The sequence below is a fragment of the Anabrus simplex genome, chromosome 1 (genome assembly GCF_040414725.1).
Source record: "Anabrus simplex isolate iqAnaSimp1 chromosome 1, ASM4041472v1, whole genome shotgun sequence".
NCBI classification, from domain to species: domain Eukaryota; kingdom Metazoa; phylum Arthropoda; class Insecta; order Orthoptera; family Tettigoniidae; genus Anabrus; species Anabrus simplex.
In genome coordinates this window covers 1207937691-1207962618 of record NC_090265.1, presented here as the reverse complement: position 1 = coordinate 1207962618, position 24928 = coordinate 1207937691, and the positions used below count along the sequence as shown (strand labels likewise).

Genomic DNA, 24928 nt, shown 5'->3' with positions numbered 1-24928 from the left:
CAAAACCAATGGCTATTCCTTCCTCTTCATCTTCTTCAGCATATTGTTCATATTTTAGTCAGTATTTCCAACCTCATCTACCTTGGAGAATTATCAGAAGAACTGTTACCATTCTGAAACATATTCTCTTCAAGCCAATTGGCCATTTGATATTCATCATTCACAATGTAAAATATAAACTACACATAAAAATGGAAAATTAATTAATTAATGGGTAATTAATCGTAAGAATTTTAAGAATTTGGTAAACTAAACACAAAATATGAAAATCGAGAATCAAACAATATCAGTAAAAATGTATAACACGGATTCCCTCCATGGGAACTCATTCCTGTTAATCAAGTCGAATTATACAAGTCCCGGTCCGAAATTTTTGTGTGAAATATTACTTTGGCACATTTTTGCGCTCCCATTTACTACGTTCAAATTTTGGTGTTCTTCATATCTTGGCCAGTCATTGTACATTTGTCAGTCCAGTTGGACACACAGCCACTGACATGCGCGCATGTTAGTAATGCGATGTATGTCAGATGAGAGAGAATGCTTAATTACCCTTACAGGCAGCCGGTGCCATGCATTTTATATTGTAAACATTGGAACATGCCCTGGAGCATCGACAGACTTGTCTCATGACTTCACACATGTTCAGTTTTCTCTGCTAGTATTTGGAAATGAGCTGAGAGAATGGCTGCAGTCTACCTTCACATCACTTCGTATTGTACAGTATTAGAGCAACTGGCATTCAACTGCTGTTTAAAGCATCATCTCATTGAATTCTATTGTGGTAGTCTTCAGTTCTAATATCATACATATATATGGTATCGGTCATTAAGTACTATGAGTCTGAATCATCCTGTAACTGCCAAAAAACTCATTAAAGCAGCGTCGATTCAAATGGTTTCACTTCGGTCAAGGTTAAGTAATTGCCTAAGCTTGGTGCAGTAGCAATCGAGAGCTCCACTCAGTTTAGCAGAGAGTGTGTTCCCTATAGTGTCATCTACTCATTCAGTGATGATACCTTACTGTATAGTGATATAGTGTTTTTGGCTATTTTTATCTGGACATTATTTGTGTGTTTGCAATGAAGAGGAAGAAAGTGAGGCAAATAAAAAACAGTGAAAAACTACAAATCCTTCAACAAGTGGATCTCAATCCAAATATGAAGCGTGTGGATGTAGCGCGGAAGTTAAACATTCCTCCATCAACTTTAATACAATTGTTAGCAAACGTAAACTGATTGAAACTGCCTTTGAAGAAGCAAAAATTGCTTGAAGAAAACGTAACCGTCATGGTCAGTTTCCACAAGTAGAAGAAGCTGTTCTAAAGTGGTTTGGGCAAGCGCGCGCTTCAAGCGTGCTGGTAGACGGTACTGTGGTTCGAGCTCAGGCAACACTTATTGCACAAAAGATGTCACTTGATGATTTTAAATTATATAATGGTTCTATTGAGAGATTCAAGAATTGGCACGACTAGTTTATAGATGTGTGCGAGGTGAAGCTGCTGCCCTGGATAATGACATTACACTGTGCAAAACTACTGAAACATGGAAAACTACAACGCTCCCTGCAATTTTGAAAGACTATCCCCCTGATGATATTTTTAATGCAGATGAGATGGAGCTGTTTTTTTCATCTTCTTCCAGATAAAATCCTGGATTTTAAAGGTGTCGAGTGTCATGATGACAAACTAACAAGGAAAGGCTTACAATTCTCCTGTGCTGCTGTAATGAAAGTGGAACCGATACGTTGGTGCCACTGATTATTGGAAAAGATGCAATCCGCAAAGTTTCAAGAATGTACAATCTTTCCCATGCAAATACACTTCTAATACAAAAGCGTGAATAACTTTCACAGTATTTTAACATTTCCTACACGCATGGGATGCAAGGCTTGACATAAGGAACAGGAAAATTGCACTCTTCATTGATCAGTGTCCCACTCATCCCCCAAATGTTTCTAATTTGAGAAACATAAAGACCATTTTCCTCCCAGCAAACTACAAGAGTGAGCTACAGCCATTAAACCAAGGCATAATAGAGTGCATGAAGCAGATTTATTGTAAGAGGTTGGTACAGAGAAGATTTGCTGCAGTGGAATTGACGATGACAAAAATCACCATCTTAGATTTCATGCATTTCATTAAGGCTGCCTGATATTCTGTAGAGCAAAACACTATTTGGAACTGCTTCAAAGCAGCCGGATTTTGTCGTACTCGCGCTGATGATGTCATGCTGGATTAAAATTAAAAGTACAACAATTCCACCTTTTCAATACAAATTCAAGTAATTTGGGTTACTTTACAAAAGAAACATTTATTAGGTACTAGTTTTTACCCATTATCAGGCTCATCATCGGCCAAAAGCATGAGTTGCACAATGTATCAAATAGTCCATAGAGATTGTAAAAAAGTTGCAAAAACATAGTGGAATTGACACTATAAAGATGGAGAAAAATTGTCACAATTCTGATGAAAGTTTCAGATAATGCATAAAATGCATAAACTAATGCACGTAGCTGTCATTGAAGGAAGAACTCAAGATGATCAATTTGGAATTCGAAGAATCTTGAAACTTTTAATTCTTCTGTTAGGAAGTTCTGACAGCTTGCGTTGCGATGTGTTGGACGTATTGCATAAAGATATGATGGGAAGGTCACAATGATGATAGAAGTTTCAGATTACGGATAAAATGCACAAATTAATGCATTTAGTTGCCGTAGAAGGATCAATTTAATATGATCAGTCTGGATACCGAAGAATCTTTAGAGGTGTGTATTACTCGTCATGAATTTCTAACAGCTGTATGTCATCAAAGGTAATAGTGGTGTTAAGAAAACAATTTATGCACATGTAGTGAACAATGTAGAAAGATGGCACATAGATGTCATTCATTAAAAAACTGAAGGTGAAAGTAACGTTTGAAAGTCAAAATATTTCTGTTATGTAGGTTGAGAAGATTTGCAGTTCGATTTGGAAATAAGTGAAATAAATAATATTGTTAGTAACTGAAGCCAAATTAGTAAAGGGGTAATGAAAAAAGTGGAAAAAACTAATAGAAAAAGTAATAAAATTACAAGGTGTCCGGGTTAAAAGTATAATAATATAAAATTTAATAACTTGAGATATAATGGAGATATTTATTGGCGGTTCGTTTCTACAACTAGGGTAACTCAAAATGTTTTCTGTGTTCGCTTGTGGTGGCGGTGGTCCCACATGCACATGCGCGTAACTGCAATGTTCACGAGAAGTGCGCCAGTAACAATGTGGACTCCACAGCAGAAGGTGTTCTGTGTGCTTTCACTCATGGAGATAAAATCTGTTACACTATTACAACGTAGATTTCGGCGTGAGTATGGACTGTTACCAACTGATGGTGTTCCCACTTATATAACAATCATGAAATGGGACAGGCGCCTTCAAGAATCTGGGACCCTGCTGTCGATGTCGGGCCGCCATGCCAAGCACACAGTTTCAGAGGCTACTGTTGATTTAATCCGTGAGCCTTTCAAGTGGAGCCCTCGTAAGTCAATTCAACAAGCAAGTAGGCAGTTACAGTTACCTCGCTTGACAGTACACAATGTTGTCCACAAAACGTTGTGCCTACGGGCATACAAACTGCAGCTCTGTCAGAAAATCAAACCTCAGGGCAGGCCGCTATGGAAGGCATTCGCGGAGACAATTCTGGCAAAAACTGATGGAAACGAGGCATTCCTCAATTCGGTCTGTTTCTTGGACGAGGCTACATTCCATATTTCCGGCACGGTAAACAAGCACAACTACCGCATATGGGGATCTGAACCCCCCCACGTAGTGATAGAGTTGGAACGGGACTCTCTGAAAGTGAATGTGTGGTGTGAATTGTTGAAGGACACGGTTATTGTCCCATTCTTCTTCACGGAGCCTACAGTTAATGGACACGTTACCTAGACATGTCGGAGCAGTATGCTGTGCCACAACTTCCTTGTGACGTGATCTTTCAGAAAGATGCCATTATGCCATTATGCAGAAGTTGTGAGGGATTTCTTGAATCGTGAGTTTCCAGATCGCTGGATTGGGAGAGGTAGTCCATCAATTGCTCGGCCCCCTAGAAGCCCAGAAATTACACCACTTGTCAAGAATCAAGTGTACCAGTTTGTGATCTACCAGATCTGCGTCATCACATTTGTGCAGCTATCGCAAGTGTTATGCTTACAATGCTGCAGAACACTTGGAGAGAAGTGGAATACCGATTAAATGTCTGTCGCACCACTAATGGTGTGCATATCGAGGTTTATTGGTATGAAAAGAAACATTTTGAGTTACCCTACTTGCAGAAACAAACCGCAAGTAATCTCCACTACTTCTCAAGTTATTAAATTTTATATTATTATACTTTGTATATAATGTGTAATATGTGACTCACCTTGCGCTGCAATGTGTTGGAAATATTGCATAACTTATGTGACGGGAAGCATGAGTAAGAATGATTTGTATTGAAAAGGTGGAACTATTCTATTTTTAATTTTAATTGTAATCACAGTTCAATACGGACCATTCACAATGAAATTTATATCTCTTAGTGAAGAATGGTGCCGAATAGCAGGAGAGGTCACTTTCGAAATATACATGAATGCTGATGATGATGTTCCAGTGTGTGAAACTATGACAACAGATGAAATACTTGAAGAAAAGATGGAAAAAGCGTCAGTGCAGGATAAAAGTGATGACGAGCCAGATCCTGAGCCAGTTCCCACGGTGTCCGTGATGGAGGCAATGGACTTAGTGAAGCGATACATGTGTAGTTTCGATGTTGATAATGTAGTAATGAACTTTTAATCAGGATGGACACTACAATTTTAAAATTAAGACCAACAAAGCAATCAATCATACAAATGTATTTCAAACCAGTGTAAATATTCGTGTTCGACTGTGAGGTTCATGTTCGACTGTGAGGTAAGACACAATAAAGGAGAGTATAAATGATCCACCTTATATCAATACAAATTATGTTGTTAATACAAGATTACAACATTTTTATTAGGGACTGGTTTCGATGTCTTTGGACATCATCATCATCAGCCACAATAGGTTAAATGAACAAAGATATATATCTTACAATACAAAATATAAACCATTACTAATAAAATAACATAAAATGGGAGAAATATACAATATGATGGTGCTTAAGAATCATTTTTACGAAATTTACAAGTTAGATACTTGATGGTCAAATGATAAAATAGGAGTGAAAAAATATTAACAAATGGTTTAAAAAGTCTTTGCCACTGTGTAATGCCTAAAAGTTTTGAGCATGGCATAAATAAACAACAGAATTAATGTTAAATGTTGACATCCTAAAGCTGACGTAATTCGTTGTTCCTCTATAGATAATATATAACTTGGTAGTGGCCTGTATCATCAGTTTTCATAAGGTAAACATTAAGTTATAAGGTAGTTAGCAAGTGGATCATTTTTACAGTATTGACAGAAGTATTTATTATGAAACCAGAAAGTTCTCGATCCAATGCGGGACCTTGATCGGCCTGTTTGTACGGAGAACGGAGAGGAACTCTTATTTTAAAATCGTTGTTCCTCTGTAGATAATATGTACCTTGGCAGTGGCCTGTATCCTGAGTATTCATGAGGTAAACATTAAGTTATAAGGTACCGGTAGTTAAGCAAGTGGATCGTGTTTACAGTATTGACAGATGTACTTGTTGTGAATCCAGAAAGTTCTCGATCCAATGCGGGACCTGAAGTGTAAGAAAGACAATTTTTGAATTAAAATAAGTTGATGGAAAAGAGGGCATTATATTAAAAGAATTTTAAGGTACAGGACTCACCTTGATTGGCCTGTTTATACGGAGAACAGAGAGGAACTGAAGGCTGAAGCTTACATGGAGTATAGCAAAGTGTTAAGGGAGGGAGAGGGGTGGATTAGGAGGGAGAGGGAGGGGGGCGATGGAAGGGGTGGAGTCAGGCGGACGTGGTAGGAAAGGATAGCGTGATAATTTGTTATGTAAAATCTGATAGAACCAACTGTTTTCGGGGAGCTTAACAATGTTGAATACTGAAATGAGGACATCAAATATCAAATCTACGTCAGCTTTTAGATGTCAGCATTTAACATTAATTCTGTTGTTTATTTATGCCATGCTCAAAACGTTTAGGCATTACACAGTGGCAAAGACTTTTTAAACCATTTGTTAATATTTTTTCACTCCTATTTTATCGTTTGACCATCAAGTATCTAACTTGTAAATTTTGTAAAAATGATTCTTAAGCACCATCATATTGTATATTTCTCCCATTTTATGTTATTTTATTAGTAATGGTTTATATTTTGTATTGTAAGATATATATCTTTGTTCATTTAGCCTATTGTGGCTGATGATGATGTCCAAAGACATCGAAACCGGTCCCTAATAAAAATGTTGTAATCTTGTATTAACAACATAATTTGTATTGATATAAGGTGGATCATTTATACTCTCCTTTATTGTGTGTTAATCTCCTTTCAATACGGACCAAATATGAAGTTTTTAATATTAGATGTGAAGTAAGATGTATTATTAAAGTTCATATACTGTAATTCATTTTTACATTGTTATTTATTTCTCCTGTAAGTTACTGAAAAATCTATTTTCATGTTGTGACTGTAATAGTGAATGTAACTAATTCATAAGGTCAGCAATTTCGCACGCACGTAATGACAGTTTTTTTAAAAATTATTTTTACATGTTGTAAATACAGTAGAGTTTTCAGTAGTATGTGTAATCCAGCTTTTGACATCCAAATTTTTCAGTCCCTTTGAAAACGTACTAATGAAGTTCCACAGCACATGTCAAGTTTAAAAAAGGCAAATAAACATGAATTAATGAGGCACTTCCAGGCATCCTACAAACATTAAACATGGTACCAGAGAAGCTAACGCCCCCAGGTTCCATAGAAAAGTCAAAAATAACCAAAGTTCCTCAAGGGGGCCAGGTTGTAAAGTTTCAAATTTGGGGCTCAGCATAAGTACGTATGTGTAAGCATTTTTTTCAGCCAGTCAGATCTTTATGTCCAAAGCAATGACTTATAGTTTTCGTTGTCATAGGTACGACATCCTAACTGTCGTAAAACCTTCAATTATTATGTTTAATATATTTTAATTATATTTTATTAAATGTTAAATATGATTAATACATGGTTTACCTGTAAATATGTATTATAAATTTGTATAACCTCAAATACGTATTGTGTATAGTCTAAACTCAAAATCTGTATAGTCGGAAGCTGTAGAAAACTCTATAATGTTCATATAATAGGTGTATTCTGCTATAATTGGTATACAGTATATGGAGGGTTCTGGAAACTTACCGTAAGGTTTATTATCCAGATACATGTAGAGACATTCAGAATGTTGGGAGAGATCGCCATGTGTATTGTTAAACAGTAATCGAAAGATCGAGATGGATCCATTACTGAAGTAAGAGCTGGTCGATCGATGTTTCGAGTGTGTTCCATTTAAAGTGTGTAAGAACCCTTCCAGAAATCGATAATTCTAGGCAGCTGATCGAACAGTCTACCCAGGGATATATCGAGCTGTCAATCAGTGGGGCGATCAGTTCAAAAGAGCGTATGTTATAGTGCGCGAGTCAGTGTTGTTGATATCTGTACTTGTCAGAATCGACTTCAGGGTAGTTTGCTAAAGTGTTGTAGTGTCACTTGCTATTGTGTGTAATTGTGTGCTGTAACTTATAATGACAATAAAGTAGTTTACACAAGGAGGTGAACGTGTTCTTCGTGTTCTTGTGTGATATTTATTTATGTCAAATAAAATCGCATTTGAGAGTGATACTGTGGGGTTATAAGTTTTCTGGAAGTCCATATCGATTCTTATTGTCAAATCCTGGGAAAGTGTTAAGCGACATTATTGAGATATAAAGAAGGATAACTGGAAGTCGGTGTGGATAAGCAAGCTTTTTTTTTTTTTTTTTTTGGTGATTCTTAGAAGAAACATGTACATATAAATTTGAATATCAACCTCTAAGTGGGGAGGGGGGAACAAAGTTTCTTCTGAATTTATTTCAACAGATTCTGAAATACTATATTTGAAGGCATGCAAGAAGGAAGTAGGTAGTGAAAAACGGTATCAAGTAACGCAGCATATGAACACATCGAAACATAAGGACAAGGGTGGTGGAACATCCAATGCAAACTTTGCTGCCAGAATACTCATTAAAAAAGCACCAAGACAAACAAAAGCCACTGCATATTGCCTTCCTTGATCTTGAGGAGGCTTTCAACAATGCTCCACATCGTGTGATTTGGTATGCACTTCCCAACCATGGTTATCAATTGGATCATGATGCTATATATGGACACCACAAGTCGTATATGTTGCGCTGCTGGCACCTTGGAGAGCTTCCCAGCGAAAGTCGGTGTACACAAATGCTCCGCACTGTTCCCGCTGTTCTTTGTCCTCGTCACGGACACAATAACACGGGACCAACAGAGTCCCTCGAAATCTCTCATATACAGATGATGCCGCTCTTGCTAATACCATCAGAAGAGGATTGCAGCATCAATTTGAAGATTGAAACAGCCGTCCCTCATAATCCAGTCTTAGACTAAACAAGAAGCAGACCGAATACCTGGAAACCATCCCAAGCAATAGCTCCATTCAAAATGATGGAGAGACCATAGCTAAGGCCGTAAGCTTTAGGTGTATAAGGTCTCAATACAGACTGATAGTGGGTTAGGTAATGAAGTGAAAAGTAGGATAAAGGCAGCATGGTTGAGATGGAGGGAGGACAGAGGCATGCTCTGCAACAGAAAGATGCCACTACAACTGAAGTCCAAAATAAACCACATGATAGTATATCCTGTTGCTTTCAATGGTGTTGAATGTCGACCAGCTGATAAAGCTACGGAGCACTAATTACACACCATGGAAGTGTGTATGCTCTGTTGGTCGATGAGCATCACACTTCTGCATCATGTCAAAAATGATACCATTCACCAGTGGATGGCCATTGCACCCATCACTGAGAAGGCATGGGAAATACTTCTTCAATGGTATGGTAATGTCCTGCATGGGCAACATCCACATGGACGTCCAAAGCAGAGCTGACATGACACAGTAAATGCTGATATGAACACTGAACTTAAGACCAGATGATGCAAAATGTCAAGCCAAGATTAAAACAGTGGACCCTGCACAAGCGTGAAAACTCTAGAAGGAAGAAGAAGATACGTTAGAAATATTATCAATATAATAGTTTTTCATAGTAGCCCATTATTTTATCGACTACGAATGAAAGAATGAAAATACAATGTATCCGTAGTCATTTTCAATCAATCACTACTGATCTGCATTTAGGGCAGTTGCCCAGGCGGCAGATTTTTACACGTTGGCAGTAACTACAGAGATCACATATACTGTATATATACACTGAGTGGCCAAATGTGATGGGAAGACACTTAATGTGATGTTAATAATAAGTTGTTCCTCTGTGAGCCCTCAAAACAGCAGCAATACGGCGAAGCATCGGCTCTACAAGGTGTTGGAGTCATTCTGGAGGGATCTGGACCCACGCATTTTGCACTGCTACCCACAATTGGTCCTGTGTAGTTGATGCAGGGTTCATGGAGCGCACACCAGCATCGACAGCATCCCATAAATGCTCCATTGAATTTAGATCGGGGGAAATGGAGGGCCAATAACTTCACTGGAGTGCTCCACCAACCACCCGAGTGCCACTACGGAGCGGTGACATGGTGCACTGTCCTGTTGAAACGTCTGGATGCAGATGGACTGAAAGAATGTCCACATAACGTGCAGCTGTCAGAGCTCCCTGCAGCCGGACAATGGGGCCTAATTGCAACCAGACCAGAACTGAGACCAGACTAGACCAGAACTGAGCCCCCTCCCACCTAAACACAACCTTGTTGACATGCAGGATACATAGCATCATGGGGAATATGCCACCCTCTCATGTGCCATCAGCTTGATACTACTGGAACTGGGATTCATTGGACCATACCATACGCCACCTCTGTTCCATGGTCCATTGCCGATGTTCGTGCGCCCATGCATGTCGTCGAGTTCTCTGTCAAGGTGTTAGTAAAGGGACACGAGTTGGCTGTTGGCTGGTGAAGCCTATGTGATGCAGTTGCCTCCTTACAGTCCTGGTAGAAATGGGTTCCTGACTCTCAACATTCAACTGGGTGGTGATCTGACTCACAGTAGCCCGTCAAGTGCCCACTATGGTTCTGTGGAGGCGACGTGATGTCCGTTCGTTAAACATCTCTAGTCTTCCCGTGTGATGATTTATGTGGGTGGTAACATTCTCTTTGTGATATTGAAGATCCACCCTCGACACTGTTGACCTCGGAAACCCAAATTCGCGTGTAATCTCCGGAATGCTATGACCCATGTGCTGTGCGCCGATGATCATCCCAGGTTCAAAGTTGGTTAACTCGCGACATGTTGCCATCTTCACGACACTGGTGTCTGTGACAGACTGCTCAGCTACACCACAGCTAGCTGCAATGCTCAGGGATCAAACAGGCACTATTTCTAATAGGACATCCCCTCCCTTGAATTTTGGTCACTCAGTGTATATATAAATATAAAAATGATATGCGATAACCACCTGTCCAACATAGACAGGCTTAAACAAGATATGAGTGCTATGACTGGGTATCTAGAATCTTGGTGACACAACAATTCAAATCTCCACTCAGCCCTTCATTTTCACTACATTCTTTATCTCTAAGTCACAGTTATTATTCCCACCATTTTACTGGCTTCCTGATTTCTTGATTTAGTACCCACCCAGTGATGTCCTAGTGACTGTATAATGAAAAGAAAAATCAAACATTCATGAGAGATAAAATAAACTCACAAACCTAAGTCTCTGAATAACGTGGATACACAAGCGCTGGAACATCTGACGTACAATCTGATTAGGACATTTGATGAGTATCTGGACAGGCCACCAGTCATTGTTTGCCATATGATCCAGGAACCATTCACATGCTGCCTGTGATGCATTGAACTGCTTTGTCAGCAGCTCCACCCACTGGACCATAGTGGGCTGCAATTAAACATCATCATAACATTAATAGGAGGATCAAAACATTTACTAGAAAAGATTTTGAGAACATACTATCCAGGCCTAAGTGATATCTGTAACTTCAAATATGTAACATATGAGTAAAAAAAAAAAGAGCTATAAAGGATGCAGAGAAATACAAATGGCTTCCATTCACATCTACAACCTCCTGGAAGAGTTAAGGAATGAAAAAGGAAGGATGGGGTACAGAAATAATCAATAAGAGCAGTTTTTATCTTGTGTTAAGACTAGGTACCCCTCCGATCTGAGCTACAAGAAAAGAATGGTGGAGCATGATTTGCAAGTACTACAATGACAACATTTGTTTAGCAAGAGCGTTAGTAACCACACACTGTTTTATGACAATCTAGTTTATTTACCATCCTTTTCACTTTCTCGAGCGTAATTTCACTGCCATCATTATTCTCCTCCCGACAAATATTTTTAAGACTTCAATAGAAAGATTTCCTTTTATGCTGGAACGATATTCAAAATATTCTTTCCATCTATCCAGTGATCTCTAGGATCTACAGGTTCACCTGATTTATCCAATACACTATTCATTTCCCTTTTCCCTCTCTTTGCAAGATTATTTCCAGGTTTCCCTGAACCTGCTGACTGTTCTTTGGAACTTTTCAACTATCATATCCATGTACCGTCATCTAAGTTCCTGTCCTGGAGATTCTCTACCCTTATCCACCTGTGAATAGACATCACTTTCTCTATCCTAGGCCTAGTGATACTTAATTCACTCGCGAATGAGGCGTGTTTTTAAAGTAAGGGCAGTTTAGTTGTAAACACTAGTAGTTTGCATGCGCGTTGCAACAAGCACGTGCGCCGTGTGCCGCCATGCCTCGGAAACAACGATGCTCAGTTGGAGCTCTGTTGTTAACCTGCACAGTTCTGTTCTGTGCTTGTTCAAATGTTCAAGATTATCGACTCGCCCACCCCATGCAAGGTTCGGTCATTGATACGGTTTTAGTCCGCAAGGACCCTGTCTGCTACAGACATTCACCGAAAGATTTGCCAACTGTACGGTGCTAATGCTATGAGTGAAGTTGCGTAAGTCAGTACGAGACTTCAAAGATGGCCGTGACAAAGTCCATGATGAGGTCAGCTCCGGTCACCCATCTCTTATCACAGATGATTTGGTGGCTTCAGTTGAAGCTTCATAACAACAGCTCTCTCAAACGCCTTTCCTGACGTGTCTGACTGATTGATTGATGCTTGCTGTTTAAAGGGGCCTAACATCAAGGTCATCAGCCCCTAATGATACGAAATGAGACGACAAATTAAAAACCCAAAATCCTCCACTGACCACAATTCAAACTGTGAGGACGAAGAATGAATGGATGGATATGAATTTAAAACGATCAGTGGAACCGACCCACCAGTGCCTCACATGCACAGAAGCTGGCGTAGAACAATAGTATTCCTGAACAAGGGACTGCCTCTATAGCACAATACTGAAATGATGATGCTTATATTCGAAAGGAGTCCAAAATCCAAGTCATCGGCCCCTCGTAATGGTACTTATTGCTAGAAAAATATAACCATGGTATTTGTCATGTTGCGGTACCAATCAAGAGTAGCACAGACTCACGGGTATTCCACACATTGTGGTACTACTCACAGGTGATGAAGTTTGCACATGTATTACAGACCTAATGTGTTTCGCACATTGTGGCGCCCTTGACAGGCAATGCAAACCTATGGTGTTCATCACCTAAGTGTACTAACCACAGGGACTCGTACTATCCCGTGGTATTCCTCATATAGTGGGTACTAATCTTAGGCAAGCCAGAACCATGGGTTCCTTCATCCCATGGTGTCGCTCATATAGTGCTACTGAACACAGGTACTGTAAAAGCCGTCGAGTCCTCGTTTGCTACCAATCACAAACCTATTTGATACCCAACATAGTGGTACTACGCGCAAGTAGAAGCGACCCAGATGTTCCCCACGTGGTGGTACTAATCACAAGTAGTTTCAAGGTTCTAATTTGATCATCCCTTGGTTGCCCCTTTTAGTTGTCTCTTATGACAGGCAGAGGATACCGTGGGTGAATTCTTTGCCTGCGTCCCCCACCCACAGGGGGTAGACAAAGAGGAAAAAGAAGAAAGAAGTAGGGATCCGTCACTTTGAAAAATGAAGTAATGGACAAAGAAAGACAAGGGCCACGTAGGGCATGTAAATGAAAGACTCCCTAGGCCTCGAATGCTCTAATACCGTCGGGGTCGGAAAAGAACAAGAGTTGACCAAGGGAGGTCGGATAGGATAGATGGAAGTGAGGAGCCTGGCACAAGTAGTGGAAGCAATGTCAGGACTCAGCTAAGGGACCCGTGGTTGCCAACCCACGCTTCCAAGTCGAGAGACCCTGGGGCCCCTTTTAGTCACCTCTTACAACAGGCAGGGGATACCGTGGGTGTATTCATCTGCGTCCTCCACCCACAGTGGGTCCTGACGTGTCTAGGTCAGTGCTTTACAAAATTGTTTCTGAAAACCTAAACTTAAGGAAACTGTGCTACCGTTGAGTTCCTAACTCCTAATGGATGACCACAAAAACAAAAGATTTAAGTGTTTGATGACGTTTTTGACTCGTTATACCGAAGAAGGCGACGACATGTTGAGTCAGATCATAATGGGAGACGAAACATGGGTTTTGCATATTATGCCCGAATCGAAGCAACAGAGCATGGAATGGAGATACATACATTCACCTGTAAAGGTGAAGGCCAAACAGACTCTGTCCCAGTGCAAGATCATAGAGTCTGAGTTTTGGGATTGGCATGGTGTTTTGTTGGATGACTTCATGCAACGAGGAACGCCCGGCTCCGTGGCTAAAAGGTTAGCATGCTGGCCTTTGGTCCAGAGGGTCCCGGGTTTGATTCCCAACTAAGTCGAGGATTTTAACCTTAATTGGTTAATTCCAATGGCTTGGGGCCCGGGTGTGTGTGACGTATTCAGCATTAGGAATCATCCTAGGTAGGGCCCTAATTTTCACAGACATGCAGGTCACCTAATAGGCCGTCTACGAGGAAAAGACCTGCACCAGGGCTCTCCGGAGACCATACGCCATTACTTATTATGTCCGACTCGTTGGCTGAACGGTCAGCGTACTGGCCTTCGGTTCAGAGGGTCCCGGGTTCGATTCCCGACTGGGTCAGGGATTTTAACCTTAATTGGTTAATTCCAATGGCACGGGGACTGGGTGTATGCATTGTCTTCATCATCATTTCATCCTCATTACGATGCGCAGGTCGCCTACGGGAGTCAAATAGAAAGACCTGCGCCTGGAGAGCCGAACCCGTCCTGGGATATCGCAGCACTAAAAGCCATTCAACATTCCATTAATTATTATGCAACGAGGAACCACTATCAATGTGGAAGCCTACTTCCAAGCCTTGAGAAAGCTATGCAGAGCGATACAAAACAAAAGACGCGGCATGCTAACAAAGGGAATTTTCCTCCATGACAATGCAAGACCTCACGCTGCAGCTCAGACTCGAGCTTTATTGGACACTTTTGGCTGGGAAGTTTTAGACCACCCACCCTACAGCCCTGACCTTGTGCCGAGTGATTACCATCTGTTCCGCCACCGCATACATCAACTCGGAGGCAACCACTACAATGACAACGATGAAGTGAAAACGGCCGTGAACTCTTGGTTATATGGTTCATATGGTTTATATGAAGAGGGTATTCAAAATTAGTTGTAAAGTATGATAAGTGCTTAAACGAACTTGGAGGCTATGTTGAAAAATAGTGTAAAGTATGTACAATCTGCAAATAAATGTGGTGTTTGAAAATCGTCTTTCGTTATGTAGTTATTTCCAAATGGCCCTTACTTAAAAAACACGCCTCGCAGGTAACGATCTGTATCACTGAAAAATCCTCTGTATACATGTATTTACCTATCATCTTCTTATATCCTTCAGTTCTATTTCCGATCCTTGACCCTGACTACGATGTTTCTCAGGGCTTCATAAAACTTTGTGCCTTACAGAAACTATGTTGCATGCTATGGTGTTCCTAATGAACAGCCTTACCCTACACTCTGCATTTTTCCTTTCAACACCAGTAAATAACACCTTATCTCCTTCCTCTTCCTCGTTATCTCCCCTTACCCAAACATCATAATCTTAGTCTAGCGTTACACATGTTTATAGTTTGTCTGGAAGCCGCATGTCCCTGCAAAGAGTGAAAAACCGCTTTATTGGCAGACAGTGGATGGATATAACAGCTTTACCAGGAGAAGCATTCGATGGAGATCATAGAGTTGAGATAGCAAAAAATAAGTGTGGGGAAAATGGAAAAATTAAAGGAGATAGACATAGCAAAATAAAAGTGTGCAAAATTAAAAAAGAAAACATAAGATGAATTTTTGGAGAGACTGAATCAACAAATTTCAGTTACCGAAGTAGGGAAATGTGGAAGATGAATGGTCCAACTTCAAAAGGGCATTTATAAGAGGGGTAGAGGGTGCCTGTGGTAGAACATTGACGAGAGTGAAAGGAAAGGAGACACCGTGGTGAAATGAGGTGAGAGAAGCAGTGAAAGAAAACAAAAAATGGAATAGAGATATGAAAGAAGTAGTTTGTGCCCAGATCACCAATCTCCAAAAACTTGCCCTATAAATAATAATAAATAATAATAAATAAATAATAGAAAACTGAGATCATGCACATGAAACCTCTGAGCATAAATAAAGTCTTCATAAATGATTAGAAAAAACATAGTCCTACAATTTAAATATCTTGGAGAAATCTTCATACACACAACTTCAACAAGAAAGAAACATGGATAAATAGAACAAACAAATTGAAAAAAGCACAATTTCTAACCTGGTCAACATATAATACAAAATGCCTGTCAACAGACACTAAGATTCAACACTATAAAACCATAACTCTCCTAGAAGTTACGCTTATGAAATCCTGTTCCCAATTAAAAACAAAAGAAGAACTGATCAGCTCCTCAAAACTGAAAGAAGAATCATCACAACTTGCATGAATAAAAAGTACCAGGTCAAAAAGGAGTCCGGAGAATCCTTCCTAATGAAACTGTCTATCAAGAGATTGACCCAATCACCAGCAGAATGAAGATGAACAAAATCTTGTATTTATTTCACATCTTGCAACTGCCAGTAATACAGCTTTTACGACAATTAGTGATGACAAATCTTGGAAAGAAGAAGTGCAATGTATCCATGAAATTCAGCAAGATCTCAAAGCAGTCAGACTAGAGAGAGCAAATACAGAGAACAAAAATTGTAGAGTGCTCACTCTGTAACGGATACTAAAGAACAATAGCATAGGATCACCACTGTCGAATGAGAATAAAATCAGAATCCTTGCTGCACACACGTACACACTTACATATAGGCTTGCTACACGTGGTTATAGTGTCCCGAAAAGTTTACGGGTAGCAACGCCCTCACAGGCACATCGTAACACATCACTCGGTCAACCCAACCTTGCTTGAAACAAAGAACTCGTATTGGCGGCCGATGTGACATAGAACGTTCACTCTTGTACATCCACATTGATCAATTCCAATCTTCCGCCTATACTTCCTGACCATACCCCGGTTTCCAAGCCACTTTGTTGCAACACTTTCAGCTGACTTCAACCGTCTTTTCCGATATAAGAGCAGCCTATTATAGTATGATTTATAGAGCTTTTAACATCCCAATGACAACAGAAGACCAAAACAACGAATTGAAGTTAATCCACGACATAGCTAAACATAACGGATACAGCAAAGAAATGGTCAACAAAATCATTCACAAAATAAAATCACAACCTAAAACTAAATTAGCAAAAACAACTAAACCCAAAAAAGACTATGCCCTATTTACCTTTAACAACACCCATATATATACTATAACTAATATTTTCAAGAAGCACAACATGAAAATAGCATTCAAAACCACAAACAATAGTACCAACATTATACATAACACTAAAACAGTCAATAATAACAATAAATACAACCAATCAGGTGTCTACCGTATCAAATGTAACAACTGTGACACAAGTTACATAGGACATACAGGCAGAAACTTCACCATCCGCTACAATGAACATATAAATGCAGTAAAACATAACCATTTCTCATCAATAGGCCAACATGTAGAAGAATCCAAGCATAGTTTCACAAACAGCAATAACGACATGACGATACTAAACATAAACTCCAAGGGCCCACTGCTCAACATAACCGAAGATTTCTACATTTCTTTAGACCAATACGCTAACCCCAATCATAACATTAATGATATTACTGAAAAAACCAGCATCATTCTGACAAAGCCATTCCGGCATTAAAGAAGGATTACCTCAAAATAGTAAACACACGCTCCAACAAACCAACGAATCACAAACCCGACCCCGCCCCTACTTCCCCAACGGCCACTCCTTCTTCCCCTCCACCTACATCCCCCTCCACAGCTAATATGAGCCCCAGACGCACTCAGTAGAACACAACAAACCTTCAAACACATCGGCACAAGACTTCCACAACAACTAAAGTAAGTACTCTTTCCATACACACACCAGGCATTCCTTCATACACACACCACCGGTATACTTATATTACCTTATCTTTACAGACTACAACCACAAACGTAGACGAGAGAGATGTTGCCACCAACTACTTCTAACTCAAGACCTGGTGTTTACTATATTAAAATTTACCAGAGTACATCACAAGTTGGAATATATAACACAATATTAAAAAAAAAAAAAAATTCTTCATGACAAAGGTCCATATCAACATGACGCATACCAGCTTCAGAACTTTCTCGAAGATTACCATACACAGCTAAAATCAACATAACATCAAAGCAAAGGAACTACACAAAAGATAGAAGAATGGAACCTATGTAACATGAACTAAAAATTTTTAACAAGTGTCTACCTATACTTACCAAATTTTAATGTGTTAAAACTTTTTAAGTGTTTTATATTATGACCCATATGTTTTAATATGTCCTACATACTCATGTTCTAACTTATTGTAACTTTTTACCTTGACTACTGATATTTTAATTACATGCTACTGTATACATTTCCATCCCCCATTAGACATCCGGATGTCTAATACAATAACAACTTGCGAATTGTCTAATGGCTGGAAACAAATCATGTACTAGCTGATGATGGCCGTCAAAGAGCCGAAACCGGTACTAGTTTAATCTATTTAAAATAAATTGTGTATTGATTGGTGGAAAAACACTTTTCTTATCTATTTTTTTTTTCCTAGTTGTTTTACGTCGCACCGACACAGATAGGTCTTACGGCGACGATGGGACAGGAAAGGGCTAGGAGTGGGAAGGAAGCGGCCGTGGCCTTTTTCCCGATATAGCCACTGTTAGGGAAAGACCGCAACCTCCTTGGTATTCTCCTAATTCCTTCTCAAGCTGTGACCTGATTCTATTAAGGATGATTCTTGAAAGGATTTTGTATGCAATGTCTAGAAGTGAGATTCCCCTGTAGCTGTTAGGATCTGTTTTGTCAACTTTTTTGTGTAGTGGTTGGATGATGGCTGTAGTTTGTAACTGTACAAGAGTATGATCCCCAATTTTAGGTTAGGAAATGTTTGTATACATCTATCTCCCGTAAGAACATAATATTGTAAGAAGAATTTGTAGTTAAGGAATATTCCATGTGTGAATCATTATATTTTGTATAAATTTCTGTTTGGGTAAGAGTCTGCACATGGAATGACAATGTAGATTACTCAAGATTGTGCAACACAGAAAACAGTGGCTATATCGGGAAAAAGGCCACGGCCGCTTCCTTCCCACTCCTAGCCCTTTGCTGTCCCATCATCGCCGTAAGACCTATCTGTATCGGTGTGACGTAAAACAACTAGAAAAAAAATACATATCGGGAAAGACGGTTGAAGTCAGCTGAAAGTGTTGCAACAAAGTGGCTTGGAAACCGGGGTATGGCCAGGAAGTATAGGCTGAAGATTGGAATTGATCAATGTGGATGTACACGAGTGGACGTTCTATGTCACATCAGCCGCCAATACGAGTTCTTTGTTTCAAGTAAGGTTGGGTTGACCGAGTGATGTGTTAAGATGTGCCTGTGAGGGTGTTGCTACCCGTAAACTTTTTGGGACACTATAACCACGTGTAGCAAGCATATATGCAAGTGTGTACGCATGTGCAGCAAGGATTCTGATTTTATTCTCATTCGACAGTGGTGATCCTATGCTATTGTTCTTCAGTATCCATTACAGAGTGAGCACTCTACAATTACAGATGCCAACAAGTTTCGGGTGGGCATTCTGTAAAGGACACCACTAAATGTTTATTTGTTAATAAAACTTTGTTTTATTCTTCTATGAGATAATGTATACTGCATGCACTTTCTGCAGTGGATGTGTTGTTGTGCACAGAGCTAATTCTTGCCAGAGGAGACTGTTGGCCGAGTATTCAGTACTTCAGCTGGAGAAACATGAGGGGCCACATTAATCTGTGCTGGAAGCTGGAATGACTCAAGACATTGATGAAGAGGAGTGTAAATAAGGTTAGGGAAGGTCTTTGTAAAGAAGGCTGTATCCGTACGTATAGAAAGTCGTCGTACTTATCTTTACTAGATAAGGGTTTTTCTTCTGTAGCAGTAAGCAGTGCAGAGGGACTTTACGTGGAGGTATGTTATATAAAATGTATATAGTGAAACTAATTGTATCTAAATTGTGCGTAGGTGACTTACTGGTGGTTTGTAGATGTTTGTATACAACCTGTGACAATCAAGTTCGGTGAATAGTCCTGTAATATCAACATAGATGAACAATGCACGATGGTGACCTTAACTGTCCTTCGAAATAGCCCCCTCCCATAACTATGCACTGCTGATATCGGTGATACATATCCTGAAAACTTTGCAAGAATGCTTCCTTTGGGATGGTGTTCAAAAGCCTCGCCACGTTTCGTTGGGCGACAGGAATATCGTCAAATCTCTTTCCTTTCAAAGCGAGTTTGAGTCGTGGAAATAAGAAGAAGTCAAGAGGATTGAGGTCTGGCGAGTATGGGGGATGTTTAAGTTGCACCCCCCCCTTTTTGCCATGAACTGTTTTGACGATATTGGCTGTGTGTGGGCGAGTGTTGTCATGGAAAAAAAAAAAAAACATGAACCTTGTTGTGAGTACTGGGGTCGTATCCTGCACAGATGTTTCATGAAACTAGTCAAAATTTCAATGTACCGTGCAGCATTCAACATCGTTCCCTCATGTAGAAATTCCTTGTGGATAATGCGTTGACTATCGAAAAAGGTGATGAGCATCATTTTGATGTGTGACTTTTCGGCTCTGACCTTTTCCGATGAGGGAATCCTGGAGAACGCCATTCCATGCTTTGCCATTTTGTTTCAGGGTCATACCTAAGACACCAGGTTTCATCCTCAGTGAAGATACAGTTCAAGAAATTTGGTGTCGCATCCGCAGTTTCGACAAAATCCTGTGAAGCCTCTAAATGTGCCTTCTTCTGATCATCAGTCAAGTGATGTGGCACAAGACGAGAACACATTTTCCTCTTCCCTAACTTCCAGGTAACAATTTGTCGCACGGATTCGCATTCGGTGGAAATTAAATCTTGTAATATTATAAACACTAAAGTGACACGCCACCGTACGAGGAAGTGTAGCTTTGATTATAGCGTTGTGACGGTGAATGTAATCTGCTCATAAATACGGTAGCTTCGATGAAGGGAAGATGAAACAACAGTAATGTGTAACTGAAAGTGTTGTACGGGCCACATAGATGTAGCTTGCATTGTGGTGGTGCTGATTATTGTTTTAAGAGGAAGTACAACTAGGCAACCATCCTCTATATAACACTAATCAGAGAGAAGAAAGGAAGGGATCCGACACTTCGAAAAATTAAGGTATCGGCCAAAGAAAGACAAGGGCCATGAAGGGCGTGAAAATGAAAGACTCCCTAGCCCTCGCAAACCTAATAGCATCGGGGTCGGAAAAGAACAAGAGTTGACCAAGAGAGGTCAGAGAGGATAGATGAAAGTGAGGAGCCTGGCACAAGTAAGTGGAAGCAATGCCAGGATTCAGCTGAGGGCCCCGTGGTCGCCAGCCCACGCTCCAAAGTTCTGAGGCCCCTTTTAGTCGCCTCTTACAACAGGCAGGGGATACTGTGGGTGTTATCCTACCGCCCCCACCCACAGGGGTGTAGCTTGCATTCTGGAGATCATAGGTTCGAAACGCATCATCGGCAGCCCTGAGATTGTTTTCCATAGTTTCCCTATTTCTACACCAGGCAAATACTAGGGCTGTTATTATGGCCATGGCTCTTCTTCCCCAGTCCTTCTCTTTAAGCAATAATCACCACCAACACCACCACTTGCCTTTTCCTGTCTGATAGTTGCCAAAAACTTACACATACAACCTGATTTTTAGTTTTCACTGTTACGTGTGTTTACTTGGCAGTAAATATACAGTAAGTGAATCCCTCTCGGTTGATGTATGGGACAGCCCTTTGACGAATGGAACAAGTAATTCTGACATGTATGTAGTCAAAGTGACGTATAATTCCATGGAGATTACCCCATGTATAACAAAATATATTGGTTGCCAAGATTTTGTATTCAAGTTGACATTTACCGGACTGTCACTTTGTCAGTCTCAAGAACCAAGTCTCATTTTAAGCTCTATCTCCCCATACATGTCAAATGAATTGCTGCGATTTAGCAGCGGATGACCCAGAGAGAGGCCGTCGGACTAACCTTTCTTCCAGGAATTGTCTCAACACGATAATACAAATTATATGTTTCATGGTACATAACCTCAAGATTGTGATTCACTCCACTCATTTGAGGTTAAACAGTATTCTTGGCAGTGTTTAAACATGGTCGGTTGAAAATCAGTTTTAGACAGTGTCTAAGTGATAAATAACGTCTTTGCAATGCGGCAGCCATACTTAGGCACTGTTTAACCGTAGACATCGTCTAAACCCAGTTTCTGGAATCGGCCCATAATGACCTGATAAAGGAGGCGACTAATAACGGCAAAGTACTGAAATTGACCTACGTTAATATTTTAAAAAGTGCAAAGGTTGAAAGTTACAAAAGCACCTGGGGCATAATATCACTGGGGATTTACCAAAGGCAATCAGGTGGGATATAGTGCCATATCTGTGATATTTATTGGATTACTGTTTGCATGAAAGATCTATACCAAATGAATAGAGAGTTACAATTGTAGCCCTAGTGTACCAGGAAATAAACATAAAACAGAAAATTACAGGCCAGTCAGCTTGACATGAGTAGTTTGTAAGCTCTGGGAAAGCATTTTTCTGATTATATTAGACACATCTGAAAAATTACTAACTGGTTTGATAGAAGGCAGTTCGGGTTTGGGAAAGGTTATTCCAGTGAAGCTCAACTTGTAGGATTCCAGCAAGATATAGCAGATATTTTTGATTCAGGAGGTCAAATGGACTGTATTGCTATTGACCAATCCAAGGCTTTTGTTAGGGTAGATCATGAGGGATAACTAACAAACGGAGGGCAATAGGACTACACAAAAGAGTGGTTGAATGGGTGGCTACATTTCTAAAAAATAGAACTCAGAGATGTAGATTATGTGAATAGTTATCTGATCATCTGACTCGTTGGCTGAAAGGTCAGCATACTGGCCTTTGGTTCAGAGGATCCCGGGTTCGATTCCCGGCCGGGAATCGCTTCTGATTAATTCTTCTGGCTTGGGGACTGGGTGTATGTGTCCGTCCCAACACTCTCCTCATCATATTCAGACATCATACCACACTACCAATCACCACAGAAACACACAATAGTGATTACATGCCTCCATATAGGGTTGGCGTCAGGAAGGGTATCTGGCCGTAAAACAAGGCCAAAGCCCCATATGTGTGACTCAGTTCATACCAGTGACCCCACAGGTGTGAGAAAAGCGGTAGGAAAAGAAGAAGTAGAAAAAGAAGAAGAAAAACGAGTTACCTGATCCTGTAATGATTACGATGGGGGGTCCCGCAGGGCAGTATAGAGTAGTAAATGAGTTGCAGGATTGTGATTAACTGCAGGGGGGCTTAAACAATGTAGTGAGATGGACAGCAGACAATGGTATGAATGTAAATAGGATGAAAAGTCAATATGTAAGTTTCACCAAGAGGAAAAGTTCTCTCAGTTTTAATTATTGTGTTGAAGGGGTGACAGTACCCCACAAGGAACAATTTAAGTACCTAGGTGTTAACACATTGCAGACCTGGTGCCCTTCACCCCATGCACAGCCCTGTTCACGGCCACTTTCTAACTACCTCCAAGCTGGAGTGCATGCATTCAAATAAACTGTTAGAACTTCACTAGCTTTTGAAGAACTACTGTGGTTTTTTTATTTAAATTTTTATGGTGACCTTCCTGAATAGTTGTTGAAATGCAGGTAGGTAAGGATTTGTTGAAATATATTTTGGCTCATAGTTTTCAGAAATACGGGGTTTTCTATTGGGGGATCGGTTGGCCAGTAATCTTTCAAACATGATTTCTTCACTTGTCCTATCAATATACACAGAGCAATATTTTTTTTTAATTTCCCTGCTAGTGACATTAGTCCACTTTAGTGTTTTAGGGGATACGTTATGAGAATGTGAATTCTGCTCATAGTATAAGTTTGTCTGCTCAGCTACATGCTGAAAAAGTTCCTCACCAAACATAAGTCGTGATACATGTCCTATGTTTCCAGATTCATTAGGCCATCCTTTATAGCAGGAGCAGCTTCAAAATCCTCTAGCCTAGGATCACTGTTGTCCATAACCCAATTGTCAGAAAGCACTACATTATTTACAATATTTAGAATATTTACACCCGTAACACAATTATCAGACTCATTCTGCGCAACGTGAGTTCCACACCTTGAAGATTAGGCTATGTCCTCCTCATCATTTGAAACATTTCCGTTAGAAGATATTTCATTATCGAACTCTAAATATTCAGCATCACTTGGATATTCGGAGCCTGTATCAGCACATAATTCGCGAATAATTTCATCCTTATCTGAACACGTGCGATCCCTGGGCGCTGCCATCTTGCATGGCTGTTTGAACTTTGTAAACATGTTAACAAGAAATGCAAAGAAAATCTATGATATGAAGAACAATCGAAAAGAAATGCGACTATCGATTGTGTAGAACCATACATAACAGAGTTCTATCACCCTTGACCTTCAAATAGTTCTGGTATATCTCAAAAGATAGCACTAAACTTCAGTCTGCTGCTAACACGAGATAACTCGGGACCGGTCCGCAACACTTGGCCAGGCAAACACGAGTCTTCTCGGGACCGGTCCGCATTATGGTTAAGAAAGGTTACAAATCTCTTCATATGGTTAAGAGAGTATTTTGGGGGTTGTAGTAAGGATGTAAAGGAGAGGACGTATAAGTCTTTGGTAAGATCGCAATTAGAGTATGGCTCCAGTGTATGGGACCTTCACCAGAACTACTTGATACAAGAAACTGGAAAAAATTCAAAGGAAAGCAGCACGATTTGTTTTGGGTGATTTACGACAAAGGAGAAGTGTTACTAAAATGTTGCAAACTTTGGGCTGGGAAGACTTTGAAGTAAGGAGATGACATGCTTGAGTGTGTGGTATGTTTCAAGGTGTCAGTAGTGAGTGGGTGTGGAATGACATAAGTAGAAGAATAAGCTTGAGAGGAAAATATTCATTTATAGGATGAGGAGTAAGGGATTAGAATAAATTATCAAGGGAAATGCACGATAAATTTCCAATTTCGTTGAAAATATTTAAGAAAAAGCTAGGTAAACAATTATAAACGTAATGATAGCGAATCTGCCACCTGGGCGCCTTAAATGCAGA

The 24928-nt window shown here is 40.1% G+C and overlaps 1 protein-coding gene across 1 annotated transcript in view; it reads right to left on the bottom strand.

Annotated features, from left to right (window-relative positions):
• The window catches only part of puf (ubiquitinyl hydrolase 1 puf), an 870156-nt gene that overhangs the window by 222099 nt on the left and 623129 nt on the right, over positions 1-24928 (bottom strand). Inside the window, exon 34 of the mRNA XM_068225443.1 lies at positions 10876-11063. Within this exon, the coding sequence (XP_068081544.1) occupies positions 10876-11063 (188 nt within the window). The remainder of the gene's footprint in view (positions 1-10875; positions 11064-24928) is intronic.